This window comes from Poromitra crassiceps (assembly GCF_964638095.1).
Source record: "Poromitra crassiceps genome assembly, chromosome: 15".
NCBI classification, from domain to species: Eukaryota; Metazoa; Chordata; class Actinopteri; order Beryciformes; family Melamphaidae; genus Poromitra; species Poromitra crassiceps.
The window spans coordinates 13,021,096-13,036,196 of record NC_139634.1 but is presented as its reverse complement, the minus strand read 5'-3'; the positions used below and the strand labels follow the sequence as shown (position 1 = coordinate 13,036,196).

The 15,101-nt window shown below is 42.5% G+C and overlaps 1 protein-coding gene across 1 annotated transcript in view; it reads right to left on the bottom strand.

The window, feature by feature from the left end:
• Nucleotides 1-13,129: 13,129 nt before the first annotated feature.
• Nucleotides 13,130-15,101, bottom strand: part of lingo2 (leucine rich repeat and Ig domain containing 2) — a gene marked incomplete at its 3' end in the record, with an annotated part of 131,450 nt that continues 129,478 nt past the window's right edge. The window contains exon 2 of the mRNA XM_083651945.1: nucleotides 13,130-14,983. Coding sequence (XP_083508071.1) covers nucleotides 13,130-14,971 — 1,842 coding nt within the window. The 5' untranslated portion in view covers nucleotides 14,972-14,983. The remainder of the gene's footprint in view (nucleotides 14,984-15,101) is intronic.

The following is a 15,101-nucleotide window of genomic DNA, read 5'->3' as shown; positions in this document are numbered from 1 at the left end:
CAAGAGCGCAGTCTCGGTAGGGTGTCCGTGCTTGAAGCTAGACTGGTCGGCTCATATGGTTGTTCTAAGAAAGGAATTCTGACACTTGATTAAAGACTGTGCGCTCAAGTGTCTTGCAAAGGAAGGTGAGGAGTGAAACCGGCCTGTAATTTTCAACCTGAGATGGGTTGAGTGTAGGTTTCTTTAGCAGAAGGTAACCCGGGCTTAGTTAAAAGCAATGGGTAACACAGCCGTTGTAAGTGAGGAGTTGATGATGTGGGTGACTGTAGGGATAAGTGTGGGCAAAGTGGCACTTTAAAGGGATCTGATCAGTCATCCCCGTTAATGCTGCCCTGCAGAAGAAAAAAAAGCAGATAAACTTGACAAGGATATATAAGTTTAACTGCTCTTCATAAATCAGTTCACTATGCACACATCTTGCTGGAAATGACCATGGAGAGCTCTGCCTGAATTCTGAATGCTTCTGGGGCTTGGAGCCATGCACAGCTGTCCTATTAAAAAAATCAAGGCCAAAACAAAATGGTGAATTTGCATTCAACGGAGTGGAGGGCACATCTAAATATCCATCATAGCTTCTTGAAATAAACTCAATTAACTAACAGAACACTAAAGTCTCTGTGTAGATTAAGTCCCCCGAGGTCCTATGTATTAGGATTCTTAAGCTTTGTGCAACACTTAATATATTTTAGAAGTGTAATTTTCAGAAGGATTTGTAATGGCATGTTCACACATTATGCCATTACAGCATTGCTGTGGCTTTTTGCCAGCAGAATATTTCATATCACGTTCTCTACAGTCAAACCAAATACACACAATTTTACGTTTATCAAGGGGAATTTCACATAGCCTATACTCTTTTACTTCTTCACACATTTAAAGTAGTAATCCACATGATTATTATTTTTGTTTGTTATTATGTCATACAATATCTTTGGTGCTCAGCACTAATTGCTGTCGTGTCTCAATGCACTTCCCAGAGATCCAGTGTGTCCAAATGATGTCGTCTTTCTTGGATTTTCTGTTGATGTGCTTTGAGTTCCTGTAGGTGGCGCACTCTTATTTGCCTGTTCAGCCATGGTGGTTGAAGTTAATGCACCTGGGAATTAATTGAAATACAGGGACAACATTTAAATAACCCCAACCCCCCCCCCCCCCCCCCCCCCCCCCATCAAAGAAACAAATTATTTGTAGCGAGGTTTGTTTTTTAAATTAACAATGTTACAAGTCCCTTTGCTGTATGACATTGATCAAACCAAGGAATCAAAAGGAAAAAAATAATAAAATGACTTAACATTTACACAGACTCCACTATACAAGTTTCAATTTATACAGCATATTTGCACAGCATATTTCAATATCACATGTATTCTGAAATCACTGTGACAGCAAACTTTTAATCGAAAGCCTTTATTTCTGTAACTGTACTCTTCAAAACACAGCTCAAACCTTCCTTAAAAACCCAATATTTCTATATTCAAATGCTACACCTTCATCTGAGTACAGATGCAGCCACCTTAAATTGGCGGCTGATCCTGACAGGGCCATCAAATGTTTTCAATATTCTATTTTACAACTTTTCTTAGAACAATACTGTTACAGGTCATTTAATGTGGATCCCTGATTGATTGGTATGACGTAGGGTTGTCACTTAGGAAGTGGGAGTGGATTCGAGCAGGATATAACGTAGCAGGAAGTAGCGGATCATCTTGCCATTTTTCGACTACCAGTGTGATGACGGAAGCCATATTCTCTCTGTCGGACCTGTTTCCCCCTTTCTCTTAACACCCCTGTGTTTTTGGAGACAATTTTCGTTAAGCATCAAAACCAATGGACGGAGGCAAACCCTGACTCGCCTCTAGACCTCAGCCTGAGCTGGCCAAGTGACGTTGATCTGCACAGCTCGACCTGCTGTTTGTGGCCGAGCGGCGCTGGGTGAGTCCACTTTCCCCTTTTGATACCTTCCTAGGTGACAACCTATTTGTTTGGCTGGTTCTGTCGTTGTTGTGACGGGTCTGGTTCATTTTAGACACGAGCCTGATTCTATTGTTGAGAACCGACCCTTCACAAATACACACACAAAAGAACAGACTCAGACACAGGAAAAGAAAAAAAATACATTATCGACATTTAATATGACAGCGTGGTGCTACCAGCCGCATAAGGTGCTTATGTGCTTGTAAGAGATGTTGTGCATGGGATCCCGCGCAAGGGCTCCATGAGAAACCAACCAGGCAAGTCACCCATCGCCCCTAACCTCGTCAAGGCAGGCCAGAAACGGGTTGCAGATAGTTAAAAAATCTTTTAAGTGAGTTGGTCCTCAGGAACCTGAATCAGATCCATGGCAGATTAAACAAAGATAACACGTACTTAAACTTAATTTTACTTGATATAACACAAGACAACACAACACAACACAACACAACACAACACAACACAACTTAAACAAATTCAACCTCTCATTAAACCAACATGCATCAACCTTTACATCATAGGCCTACTATAGGTGTCGACCACTCATTACAGTGCTTGATTTAGGGTACTCATTTACATATTATTTTCATATTGTAAAAATAATGTAGAATTCCACAATGAAGATATGCAGTCAGTTGCACTTGGCCAGACGTCTCTCCAGAGCACTGTGCCATGCAGAGAAGGAGAAAGGTCTGGCAGAACCCATTGTCGTGATTCTTCAGGCAGCTCTCTTATAAGTGTAAGGTTGGAGGTTCAAATCCCCAGACCAAGCATGCTAGAAGATAGTCGTGCTGAGGAATGAGTGTTTGAATGTGTGTAACTCTCCCTCCCTCCTGCAACGACTTCACCATGTTGCCGTGAACTTTGTTTGTCAATGCAGCTGAATAAATACTAGTTAAAACCACCATGACTGATGCATTCAGCATTCATCATATTCTGAATCTACACCAATCCAATTATGTTCCAAGTCTCTTTCAGTTTCTTGATTATTCAGAGTCAAGGCTATTTATCCGGAACTGCTTTCGCTCTACTGTTCTGGGATAGATGGCTGATAGCTTAATCTTTGCTATCAATCCATGCTTCTCTGTGTGCACATGTGTAATTCATCAGCTCAGAGGATATGAGCTGTCATCTAGGCCAAGCCTTGTTTCAAAATCAGGACAAACAATGGAATTCATCACTTGAATAATGCATGATTTCAGAATAGTGATATGAACAGTGACACAATTAGCTTGGATGCACATGATGTTGACCACAGACTGCAGCATTGAGGCATCATTCTGTGTAATGCCCAGTGTTGGGAAATAAAATCACCATGTCTTAAACTGCAAATAATGTGCTGCATGTTTGAAAAGTGAGAGAAATACAGTTCTACACAACAAAAGATGAGATGGAAGAGAGACAATTAGAAACAGCCAGCAGTTTGACTTTAATAGGGTGGCGAATGTGTGTTTATGTATTAACCTTAACCTATAGCCGACTTAACCCACTGACAACTGGGTTCAATTCCCAACTCGAAGGTTTTAAATGAGTGAACGTTTTTATTTCCAAAGGTTTTCTTATTTAGCCAATAGCAAAACCTTATCTTGCCTTAATGCTTCAGTTGCCTGACTTTAACCAACATTTTACTTGCTTAAACCTATAGATGACCTTAACCTTAACTGCAGCTACTGTACGTACCTGAACTTAACAGCTAGGCAGCCTCATTTATTTTTTATTAGTTTATTTGGCAGGGACATATACAAAAAACATTAAACCCCATAAGGGAAGAGATGCTTTGCAACAGATTTAGCCATAGGCTACTTTCCATCTGGAGTCCCTGAATGTGATGAACAGCTCTCCAATTTGTGCTATTTCCCATAAATGCACAGGCCAAAGAATTAGTATTTGAAAATACGATCCAACTATTTAAATGTACCGACTGAAAACAAATTTCCTATGGGACAAATAAAGCTATCTATCTATCTATCTATCTATCTGTCTGTCTGTCTGTCTGTCTGTCTGTCTGTCTGTCTATCTATCTATCTATCTATCTATCTATCTATCTATCTATCTATCTGTCTGTCTGTCTGTCTGTCTTGTCCTGTCTGTCTGTCTGTCTGTCTGTCTGTCTGTCTGTCTGTCTGTCTGTCTTGTCTGTCTGTCTTGTCTGTCTTGTCTGTCTATCTATTGTATGCAGAGTGATACAGTACTGTATATGTATGATGTCTGTGTCCTTGTACCATGTGTGCCAGTTGCCCTATACAGTGAACTGTGAAAGTCTGTCTCGGCACCAGTGGCCCCTGGACAATTTCCTCAGCATTTGCTTGCCAATTAAAATTATTTTGTTGCTGGACTGTTTGACCCCAGCCAGGTATTTTAAAAACAACTTTAACTCCTTATCAATAAGAGCTAGCAGCTCATTAAAGTTATGTTATTTACTACAAAACCTGTGCTGTGATACTCACCATGCTGCATGCACACACTTTGAGTCTGCAGAGACCCACAACTTGGAAAAGGACACCATCACCTCTTAAACCTTTAAGAAAGTTATAGGTACTTCCTGAAAGCAGTCTGATATCAAATATAATGATGCATGATAGTATAGACTGTTTTAACTTGACAACAAAAACATTCCAAATTGAACCCCAGCTCACTTCCTGTTGCAGTGTTTGCAGCACTGACAATTCCGTGAAAACCGTCTATAAAGAATGGGGGGGACATAACTGCAAACTGATTTGTACGTTTACACGGTCTTTCATGTCTCACATTTTTATGACCTGTGGGCCCTTGAAACCTGTGGAAACAAACGACTGTACCATTCTATATTTTCAACAAAAAAACACATTTATGCTTCGAAAATCATAAAAGTGGTCCTCATTTGTGAATATTATCTTGCTGAAGACAAACTTCACTAGTTTCTTCAACATTTGTTAACCACAGACCTTATTTCAAGCATTTAACCAAAATCCCCGTACAAAAATCCCATAAAGTTGTAAGTACAAGAGCGAAGTGCTACTGTAACATCCAGGTCTTCCAGAATCCTTCCTGCGGTGCTCTGTGAGAATGGGTTATATCGGTACCCACAAGTCTCCCATTACAGACATGCCCACTTTATGCTAATCCCATGCAGTCATTTTGAATGTCAGGCCTAATTAGGCTACTATAAGACCGTGACAACTAGTTATGATTTGTTCAGAGCTTTCTGACAATGATTTGAATAAGGAGCAATAAGTTCATTATTTTAAAGTTGAAGCACTTACTGCGACTTCAGACTGGTCATTTTATTAGGACTGTGCCAGTCTTGCTACTGTTAATTTTGCTTTTAAGATCAATTACTCGGAGAGTAGACTATAAATGCTGTCAAGTTGGTTCCAAATGCAATTAGAATAAAATGACCCTCTTCTTTAAAAGTATGGCATTAACATTTCTGTTTATGACTATGAAACAGGTCTTTAGTACGTTTTTACAGTTTTACTACGAGGGCAAATCTTTCCTAGTTTCTAGCACTCAAAATCAATTTTTTCTTCTTCTTTTAATTACCACTGGGTCAGTACATCAAACGACGTATTTCGCTGTCCTTGTTGGTTCGTTTTACCTTGTACCGGAGTCAAATTCCTTCAATGTCTAACTTGGCCAATAAAGCTGATTCAGATTATCCAGTGTTTAAAACAAAATTCCCCTGTAAGGGGTCCCTGGCCCCAAAAAGTTTGGGCCCCTGAGCTAAACCAATCGAAGAAGTGTATTGATTAATGAAATAATCCGACCCTAAAGTCCAAAATCCCTAAAGAGCCTAAAGGAGTTGGACACACTTGACGCACCGCCCACAGCAAATTGTACACGCGTACACGATGCGCACCTTCACTTCTGCTTTGCTTTCCTCTCCTCCGCCTCTGACGGCTTCAATGCTCAGAGGAGGTGACGTCGTCAGAGACCTTGAAGAGTTTAAGTGACGGCCAAGGCAGCGTGACGAGCCGCCGAGCAATTTGTGTTGCTTGGTTTCAGTGCGCAATGCAGGAACAACTGGCCTTGACGCGTTCACAAATGAAGACGGATTGCGTATGATGACACAAGTCAAACTTAATTTGCTCTCTGCCGAAAGGAGAGAGAGGGGGAGATAGATGCATCGAGAGCTGGGGACAAGTTAACTCAATTATGTCACAAAGCCCACAGGTGCGGGTTTGATCTTCTCTCCTCTTGGCCCAGAGTTGTCACATTCCCATTTCTAGCCTTCCTGAACTCAGGTGGCCCTCGAGATGAGATGAGATGAGAGATGAGAAGATAAAGAACTTCATCATAAGGTGCTCTTGAAGTCAACCAACAGTTGTCTGTTTTTAAAAAGGAAGGAGATTAAAACACCAGATGAGATACATTATTCTTCCCGGATGTTGGATTCATTATAAATGATAAATAGCTGTGCACACTGCACGGCCAACTGAAACCCAATGTGGATTCGACACCTTATCACCCCATGCAGCAGCCACCTAGAATCCATGGATCAACGGGTGTACCATTGGCATCCATTACATGGTGATACTTACTAACTTCACGACTGTAGGTCACTGTTAACTTGCTCGGACTGTGAAGGCATGCTGTACCTTGGTTATGTGGGGGGGATATAGCAAATGAGCTAAACTCCCGAAAAAGTGGCGTATCCCTTTAATTAACCATACACCTGTAGTTTTATTTCTAATAATCGTGAGATGACTCACTATGGGACCAGATCCTCGCTGGGCCCTAGACAGAAGCACATTTATTATTTATACACCAAATATCCATATTTGGGGTCAGAGGAGTATTTTTTTTCCCTCCCTCTGCCGCTAGGAGCAGTAGGGGTGGCAGAGCGAGATAACGTCATTCTCAGCATTCTTCTCGCCCATGAAGGAGCACATCAGCCCTGTTGCTAGCTAGCTTAACTGTTCACAGTGGTTTAGCACCATGCTGAGTTAGTTATAGTGACAGAGCCCACACCTCTCTTAACATTAGGTGACCAGATGTCCCCGATTTTCGGGGACAGTCCCCGTTTTTGGTGACCTGTCCCCGGCTGGAGCTGTCCCCGAAAATGTCCCCGATTTTCTACTGCCGTCTGCAGACGATACTACTCTAGCTCTAGTGGGCTCATTCTTAAATCTAGAGTGAAGATACTTATAGGCTATGAAACTGTAAGACTATACAGCATCCATTTGGACCAACAATGCCATGCTACCTTGTCGGGAAAAATAATGAATTTTGAAAAACCAGCATGGTCAATTTCAAAGGGGACCCCTGATCTCTCTCATCTCTCTCAAGATATCTGAATGAGAATGGATTCTATGAGTACCCATGAGTCCCACCTTTACAGACGTGTCCATTGGCCAACCACTCAAGCAAAAAGGTTGCGGGAGGCTTACGGGCGGATTAAAAGCATATCACAGCATCACATGTCTATGTAGCCCGTTGATCCAGACATCCAACAAGTGCTTACATGCTGCTTCCTGCTGTTCCAGGAAATCTTGAACATTGAAAAAGCACTCAGGACTGTAACACTGAAAATACTTTTTGAGATCTGAGACTGTTCATAAAACATTCGGCGGTGTAGGTTCGGACGGCCAGGCCTCATGCTGCTGGAGAACACTTTGACATTTTGCAAAGGGGCACAGTGAATGAAGTGTGTGTGTGTGTGTGTGTGTGGGGGGGGGGGGGGGGGGGGGGGGGCACACTGTTTATTAATGTATTAATAAATTAAACCGGAATCATCCCCCTTTTCTATTTCATAGGTAATAACATTGGATATTTTAATTATATATTGATTGCCGGACTGGAAATGTCCCCGATTTTCATTTGAGAAATCTAGTCACCTTAGAAGAAAGTATCCTCGACGAAAAAGAAGCCACTTTTCGTCACTCAACTTCAGTCCGAGTTACCCAGCGACGGTAGCAAGCCAGTCACCGCCGTTGGAAAGTGTCCAGTGTCATCAAGCCCAGAGAGGAGCTGGCCCCATAGTGAGTCCTCTCACTCATATTATTCATAAAACCGGGGTTATATTAATAACCTTAAGATGTCCTTATACTTCCTCTAAAGCAATGCCCCTCATGGCAAAGTTCAGTTCTTATAGCAGCCGGCTTGCATCCAGCTGGGATCCGGTTGGGAGGGGCAATTCTGAATGGCTGCTAATGCGTGGGTCCACGTATTTGCAGTCCAGACAATGTCAGAAGAAACTCGAGCTTATTTTGTCGAAGTTGGGCCGTTCCCTCATTCGTCAACACAGTAGGACAGATGAAATAAACTTTTCATGTCAAAGGTTGTTCAGTTGATATTATTTTGAAGAAAACCTGATGCAGTTTTCTGTGTGATGAAAAGAACATGATGTTGAAAATGATTCCGCAGTTAGAGCGTGATGGTTGGGGTCTCAAGGTTAGACACAAGCTTGTGACTGGAGGCTTTGCTTCCCCAAAACAAGGCAGAAGTGAACAAGTAACGTACCCCAATCTCTCTACAATAGAGCTTTTCAAAGTGGGAGGCAGGCCTCCCCAGAGGGGCTCCAAACTGTTTCAGGGAATAATACAAACAATAAAAAAGAATACATTTGTTATCAAAAGGAGATCACATAGAAGGTCGAACAAAATCGAAGGTTGCTGGTTTGTTACACTTCAGATGTGATGAGATAGCTTGTACCATAGAAACTAACAAGCCCAAGTATGTACTAACATCCTCTGAAATCCCCATTGATATGAACACTGCATTTAAGCATTGATGAGGATGTTTGAGGCTGTCAGTTGTTGTTTATTTCCTTTGCCTGATGTGTTCTGCGACTGCGGATGCTTGGAGGGATCAGCAACAGTGGAGTTCAAATCAAACCTACGTTCAAGATGCATGAAAGACATGTGCCACCAACACAGATACATATGATCTCCCTGGATCTGCTTTGGATCTCAGCTACGACTTAGGTGATGGAGGTGATTTCCACATGGTGTTAATGAACCATCAGCATATACCGCTGGTAATAAAATGCGTTGGATAAAAGTCATATTTGTACACCGTGGTGCCCCTTCAACAGAATAAGCAGGAACAAAATAATGTCCTTTATTGTACTGAGTTGAAATATTGCTTGCTCTTCTGGAAGTAAAGAATGTGAAACTTTCTCTGTTCTGTCTCTTAGCTCCAATTCATGGGTCCATTCATCATTAAACAATTATATAGGCAAAGAATTCAATCTCCCTGCTCTCATTTCTTCGTTCGTGACCATATTTTCCAGAAAGGGCAAAGACATAATTACAGAATGCAGAAACACGCTAACAAAGAAATATTGACTCTTAGCTTAGGGGAGAACATTGCATGTGAATTGTGAAGGGGTTTTTGTTGCTAATAATATTTCCCCCTCCATTATCCTGGAGAATTGTTTTTCACCCAGCTGCCTTGCAGGGTATTGAAAAAAGAATGGAATAACTCTGTTTGTCATTCCCGTAAATCTACCTTTATTTTGTGAGGCAATGCAAAAGAGTGTACAGTATGTGTGTGTTTGTTTATTTGTTTGTTTGTGTGTGTGTTGATGGTCATGTCTGCCTGGACGCCTCTTGATGCAGCACGCCAAAGGATTTGAGCATTGTGTTTTCTCTGACATGCATATTGGATGTTTGGAATGCTTGAATGGGTGTAGAAGAAGCAGACATAGCAGCACACATGCATGTCTTCCTCTTCTGCAGCCAGACAGCATTTCTGGACGGAGGCTTGGAACTGGAGTCGGCTCATATGGGAGCTCATTTGGCAGACTCGCCTAGCTGTCACCAGGGAGCGTATGAAAGCTAAACCTAATGAAAAGCACACAGAGCCAAAACCTGCCGGCTTCACATCTGCCCCCCGCAGACTTCTACAACTGCTGTACCATCGCTGCTGTCGAGGTACAACCACGTAACTCCGCTTCTCCTGCTTTTCTTTTCCTTCCTTGAATCGCAGATGTACCACGGTCCCTTAGTGTTGCATGGGCTCGGCGGAGTTTGGCTCCTTGACATCTGTTAAGAACCTATTGTGTGATTTTCAAAGGTACATCGATCTCAATGAGCAAAATCAGCATTCTCCTCTTTCTTCCTGAAAATCTTGCATTTACTGTAGCAGACGTTTCACGGACAACAGGGATAAGCGTCATCTTTGCTCACCCATACAGTCTGTACTGTTTCTATAACAATAGCTTATTCATTCATTCATTCAGCCCAGCTGCCGTGTTCACAGGAGGAATCTCATAGCAGGAGGCCTGTGGTTGTTTTGTTCTTCTCTTGTGTCTCATTGGATTGTTTGGAGGAATCGGGAGATACTTCTCTCAATGTTCACTATTGCTGCTGTTGTGGAAATAACACGTATCTGCATTTTTTTTTAAATGTTTTTCTGATTCACATTGGATACTTGATTTGCAAGTTGACACGGTCATGTTGGCCTTTCAATCGGGGACGTTCACGGCATTTGAAGCCTGTTAAAATGATAATACTGTAAATGGGGAGGCAAATAATTCACTTAATGTGAAAGCTGTGAACCCGTTCTTTGTCATTTTTACCAATCATTTATTGAAAGTCTTTTAACCTTCCCATTTATCTGCTGGTTTCATGGGTTGTGTGTGAAGGACAAGAATAGTCTATAAATGGTATCGTTAAGGTTCTGCTCCAAGACAATCAGAGTCCAGCAAAGTGATTTGTGCTGAAACGTGTGGCCCAGAAACCAAAAAGGATTATTAGCCAATCTGACCACGTTCTGTCCAGTGAGTTCACTGTAATGCCCCCAGGCCCACGGCATTCTTTTTGTGTGTAGCTATAGGCTGTAAAACGGAATTGCCCTTCTGGGATAAATTAGTCTGAATCTGGATAATTGTCTTAATTCTTCAAAAACACTAACCTTGCATCTATGCCTGTTTCTCCAGTGTCACCTGTGGTTAGCTTGTACTGTATATTCTGTCTTTCATTCAGTAACAATGGCTGATTAGTTTTGTAACGACCTTCCAGAGAAATGTCCTTTTGTTCTGTATGTTGCATCCTTGGGGTGCAGCTAATGAACTGTATTTAAATCATCATTTTAATAGCTGAGGTAAATGATCTATTTGATTGATTGGGAACAGTTATTGTCCAGTGTCAGTCTTTTTAATCTGTCTGCTATATTATGAGCCAAGTGCTGATCTATTTTAATAGAATCCACATTAGTAATTTTGGGCTGAGAGCCTCCCATCTGTTTAGTAAAATTATCCTCACTAATTAGTCCTAAAATAAGAGTGGTCAAATCTGTCAATAACCAATAAGAGGGGAATAAACAGCCACACAACACTAACAGCTTTTCAGATGCAATCCAAATACACCAGTTCAATCAAAATGCAGTTGATTGTGCACAACACAAAATGAATATTCTTAATATCACCATGGATGGTCGCATAACTTCTTCAAACTGCAAAATCAAACTTCTTCTTCTTCTACACCTCTCCTTATCATACATCATGACATCTCACACCTCAAAAAGAATACCTGGTATCCTGAATAGGTGCTAGGAAAATATTTCACCCACACACACGAGGCTATAGTTCAGTGATGATGTCATCAGTGATGTCATACATAGGCATTGTGAGATCACTGATGAGGTCATCAGTGACACACACACACACACACACACACACACACACACACACACACACACACACACACACACACACACAAATGAAGTCAATGCAAGTTGTGAGCGGGGGGTGTGGAGGGCGAGCCGAGCGAGGCGCTGAGGAAAAGAGTGCTTCTGGTGTGACCAGTTTAGCGTGACACTCAGCTTCTGTTAAGCGCTGCTTCCGAATAGCGCCTGGTGTGAACCGAGGGTTAGAAACCAAAGAAACCTGTGTCTCCTCATTCGTAATGAGACTACACAAACGATGAACAGCACAATAGATTTTGGGTATAAAAAAAGAAGACAATAATTCTGATGTATCTAATGTATTGTACAAGTATTCATTTGTGATGTCAGCAATAAACAGTTATTATCATCTTTTACTAACCAATTTAGTCAGACTCATTGGTACAAATACATCTTCATTTATTTCACATACTTTTTTTTAGTTTACATTTTTTTTTTACTTTTGAAGTTTTCACAATCTAAATGATTCAACAACAAAATGAGGAACTACCACAACAAATTCCAAATTTCTTACTGGGGAAAAATGATGCAAATGTCACTGTAGTAAAATTGACACATGTGGTTTGCCAACCAGCAAAGGTACAGTTAAAAGAATCAAAAGAGACAAGAATCGGACAAAACGGTGGTTCATGTAATTAGCTACTATCAGTACCAAGTCACCTGTAAGATGATCCAAAAGTGTTACGTTAGATCCTGAATAGTGTTGGAGTACTCACTTTTGTAAAAACCCTCAACATGATAAATAAAATATTTTTTCTTCTATTTTTTGTTGATAAATAATATATATTTAATATCTAGGACTCAATTAGGGGAACAGGGATAGATAATCTCCCATATAAGCCCTTCCTGAACCCATGGAAACTTGAAAAGTCAGAAGAATGTTCTTGCTGAACATATGGGGTCATATTGATTTTGGCTAATGCATCCCATGAATATTGCTATGATGAGTAGTTATTTTGAATGAATATGTACATACATGTACATAATTAAGCATTAGGTACACATATGCAAAATATTGAACATAGGGAATTATGGTCCGTTTCATTGATTTGTTCAGTGAATAAGCATGGCGCAAGACTAAACAAAGTAGAGTAATAGCTTAGATACAAATTTGTACTGTACATGGTTCTGCTGAGTCTGTAGATCCAACCCAAAACTGAAGGGTGCTTTTTGGGCATATAAATTTCAAAATTATGATTACCGGTACTGTACTGACACCATATTCCCTTCAAGTCCCCTTGGTGGTAACATTCACTGTTCATCCCAGTTGAAGAAGTTGCCCCACTGGCAACAATGTAAGAATGGATGTCCTACTTTATGCTTTCCAGGATTTGAAACACAGTATCCAAACATTATGTCAGACAAGATCCAATGATTTAGGTATTGTCCATCTTCTTACAATGCCCACAGTACTATTCCCATAGTATATTCCCATTTCCACTACCGCGCTCCCCGCAGCAGTGGGAAAGTTCAGTAGTCCTATTTGCAATAAAAATACATGATCCTTTGAACATTTCCACCAACTGGATTGTTGGATCTATAAAATAAGTCACATCATTTTCATGTTGAAACGACGAGGACCAGCCTGGACCTCTGCCGAGTCAACATTGGTGCCGTTAGACTTGGACCGAGGCACGTATTCGATATCGATGTTGTTTTTATGTTTCCCTTTACCTCTGCTCCAAACGAAAAGGAGCAGGAAACAGAACAAGACCACCCCGAGGAACGTGAAACAACCCATGGCTGTTGACACTAAAATAGTCTTTAGGTCCAAACCGTAGGTCACGTTGGTTGTCCCATTGGCAGTGGTATTGCTGGGATCTGTGTAGTACTGGGTCCTGTTTGCGTACAGCGATCCTAGGCTTTTCACCGCCAACGACGTCATCAGGCTGTCATTCCCAGCAGTGTTGGACGCAATGCAAAGGTACACACCGCTGTCTTGCACCTCGGCCGACTTGATCTCTAGCGTGCCGTTGTTGTGGACGGTAACTCTCCCGTGGCTCCTAGTGGTTAGAGCTCGCCGGCGCGGGGACAACCAGGACACAGTGGGCCTTGGCGTCCCCTCGGCGCTGCAGCGCAACATGGCTTGCTGGCCCTCGTCCACAGTGACAGTCTGCGTTTTGTTCTCGCGGATTTTTGGCTTGGTGCATGTCACGTAGTAGGACAGCAGTGTCTCCTTGAACTCCTTAAAAGGCCTGCCGCGGATGCCTTCGGGCGTGCTGCACTCTGGCTGCGACTCCCCAAAGAAGATGGAGTGCCTTTTCTGTAGGATCCACATGAGACGGCAGTCGCACACTAGGGGGTTGTCGTCGATCAGAAGAACCTCCAGAGCCTCGGGAGCTTGAAACACACCCTTCTCCAGTGTGTCCAGTCGGTTGTGAGAGACATTGAGGACCTTCAGCCACCGTAGACCTTGGAAGGCGTATGCCTCAATGGTGGATAGCTGAGCTCCAACCAGATGGAGCTCTCGCAGTCGAACCAGTTCCATCAGCATCCCTCCGTCGATATGCCTGATGCGGTTGTAAGACAGGTTGAGGTGTGTCAGGTAGGGCAGATGCTTTAGGGCTTGGTAGGGGAAGGTGGACAAGTTGGTGTTGGTTATGAACAGGGTGGTCAGGTTGAGGCCGTGCAGTGTATTGGCCGGCACGAGGTCGAGGGAGGGCCAATTATCCATCTCTAAGTGCCGCAGCCGGAACAGCTTTTTGAAGGAGTAAGGGTGCAAAGTGCTGATGCTGAGGTATCTTAGATGGAGGCTGACCAAATTGTGCAGGTGGGACAGGGCCTCAGTTGGCACAATTGTTAGGTTGCACCTTTCTAGGCTGAGTATCTCCAGGCTCAAAAGTCCACTGAATGCACGGTGAGAAATGTAAACCAGGTCATTGTCGCCCACTTCCAAGAATTTTAGATTGTGCAAGTCCTGGAACATATAATCCAGAAGGATGACAATCTTGTTGTCACTTACATCCAGCCGGGTGAGATTTGCTAGACCTGTGAAGACGCCCAGAGGAATGAGCTTGATTCGGTTGCTCTTGAGACTGAGCGAGTGCATGGTAAACAGGGCGTTGAACGCTCCAGGCTCAACATAACTGATAATATTTCCACTGAGGTCAAGTTCTTCTAAGCCGGGAAAGGCAGCAAAGTCATCAGGGTTGATCATTGTCAGCTTGTTCTTACTCAGGTCGAGCAGCCTGGTCTCGATGGGAATGCCGTCAGGGATGCTGGGCATGCGCTTGCGGTGACAGACGACGGCCTTGCTCTGGGCTGAACACTCGCAGCGCGAGGGACATCCCAGGGTGGATCCCACAAAGATGGCCACGAGGGCCAGGCCCAGGAATGGTTGCCAGCATGAGACGACCGTGTGCAGCATGACTTTGTTCATACAGTCGACCATTCTGTCACGGTTCTGCAGGAGAGAGGGACAGAGAACACAAAGAGAAAGAAAGAGGTTAGAGGAAATGAAAGAATGGCTGGATCTAGCAGTGATAGAAACTGAAATGTAAATCCATGAGAAATGGTATTTC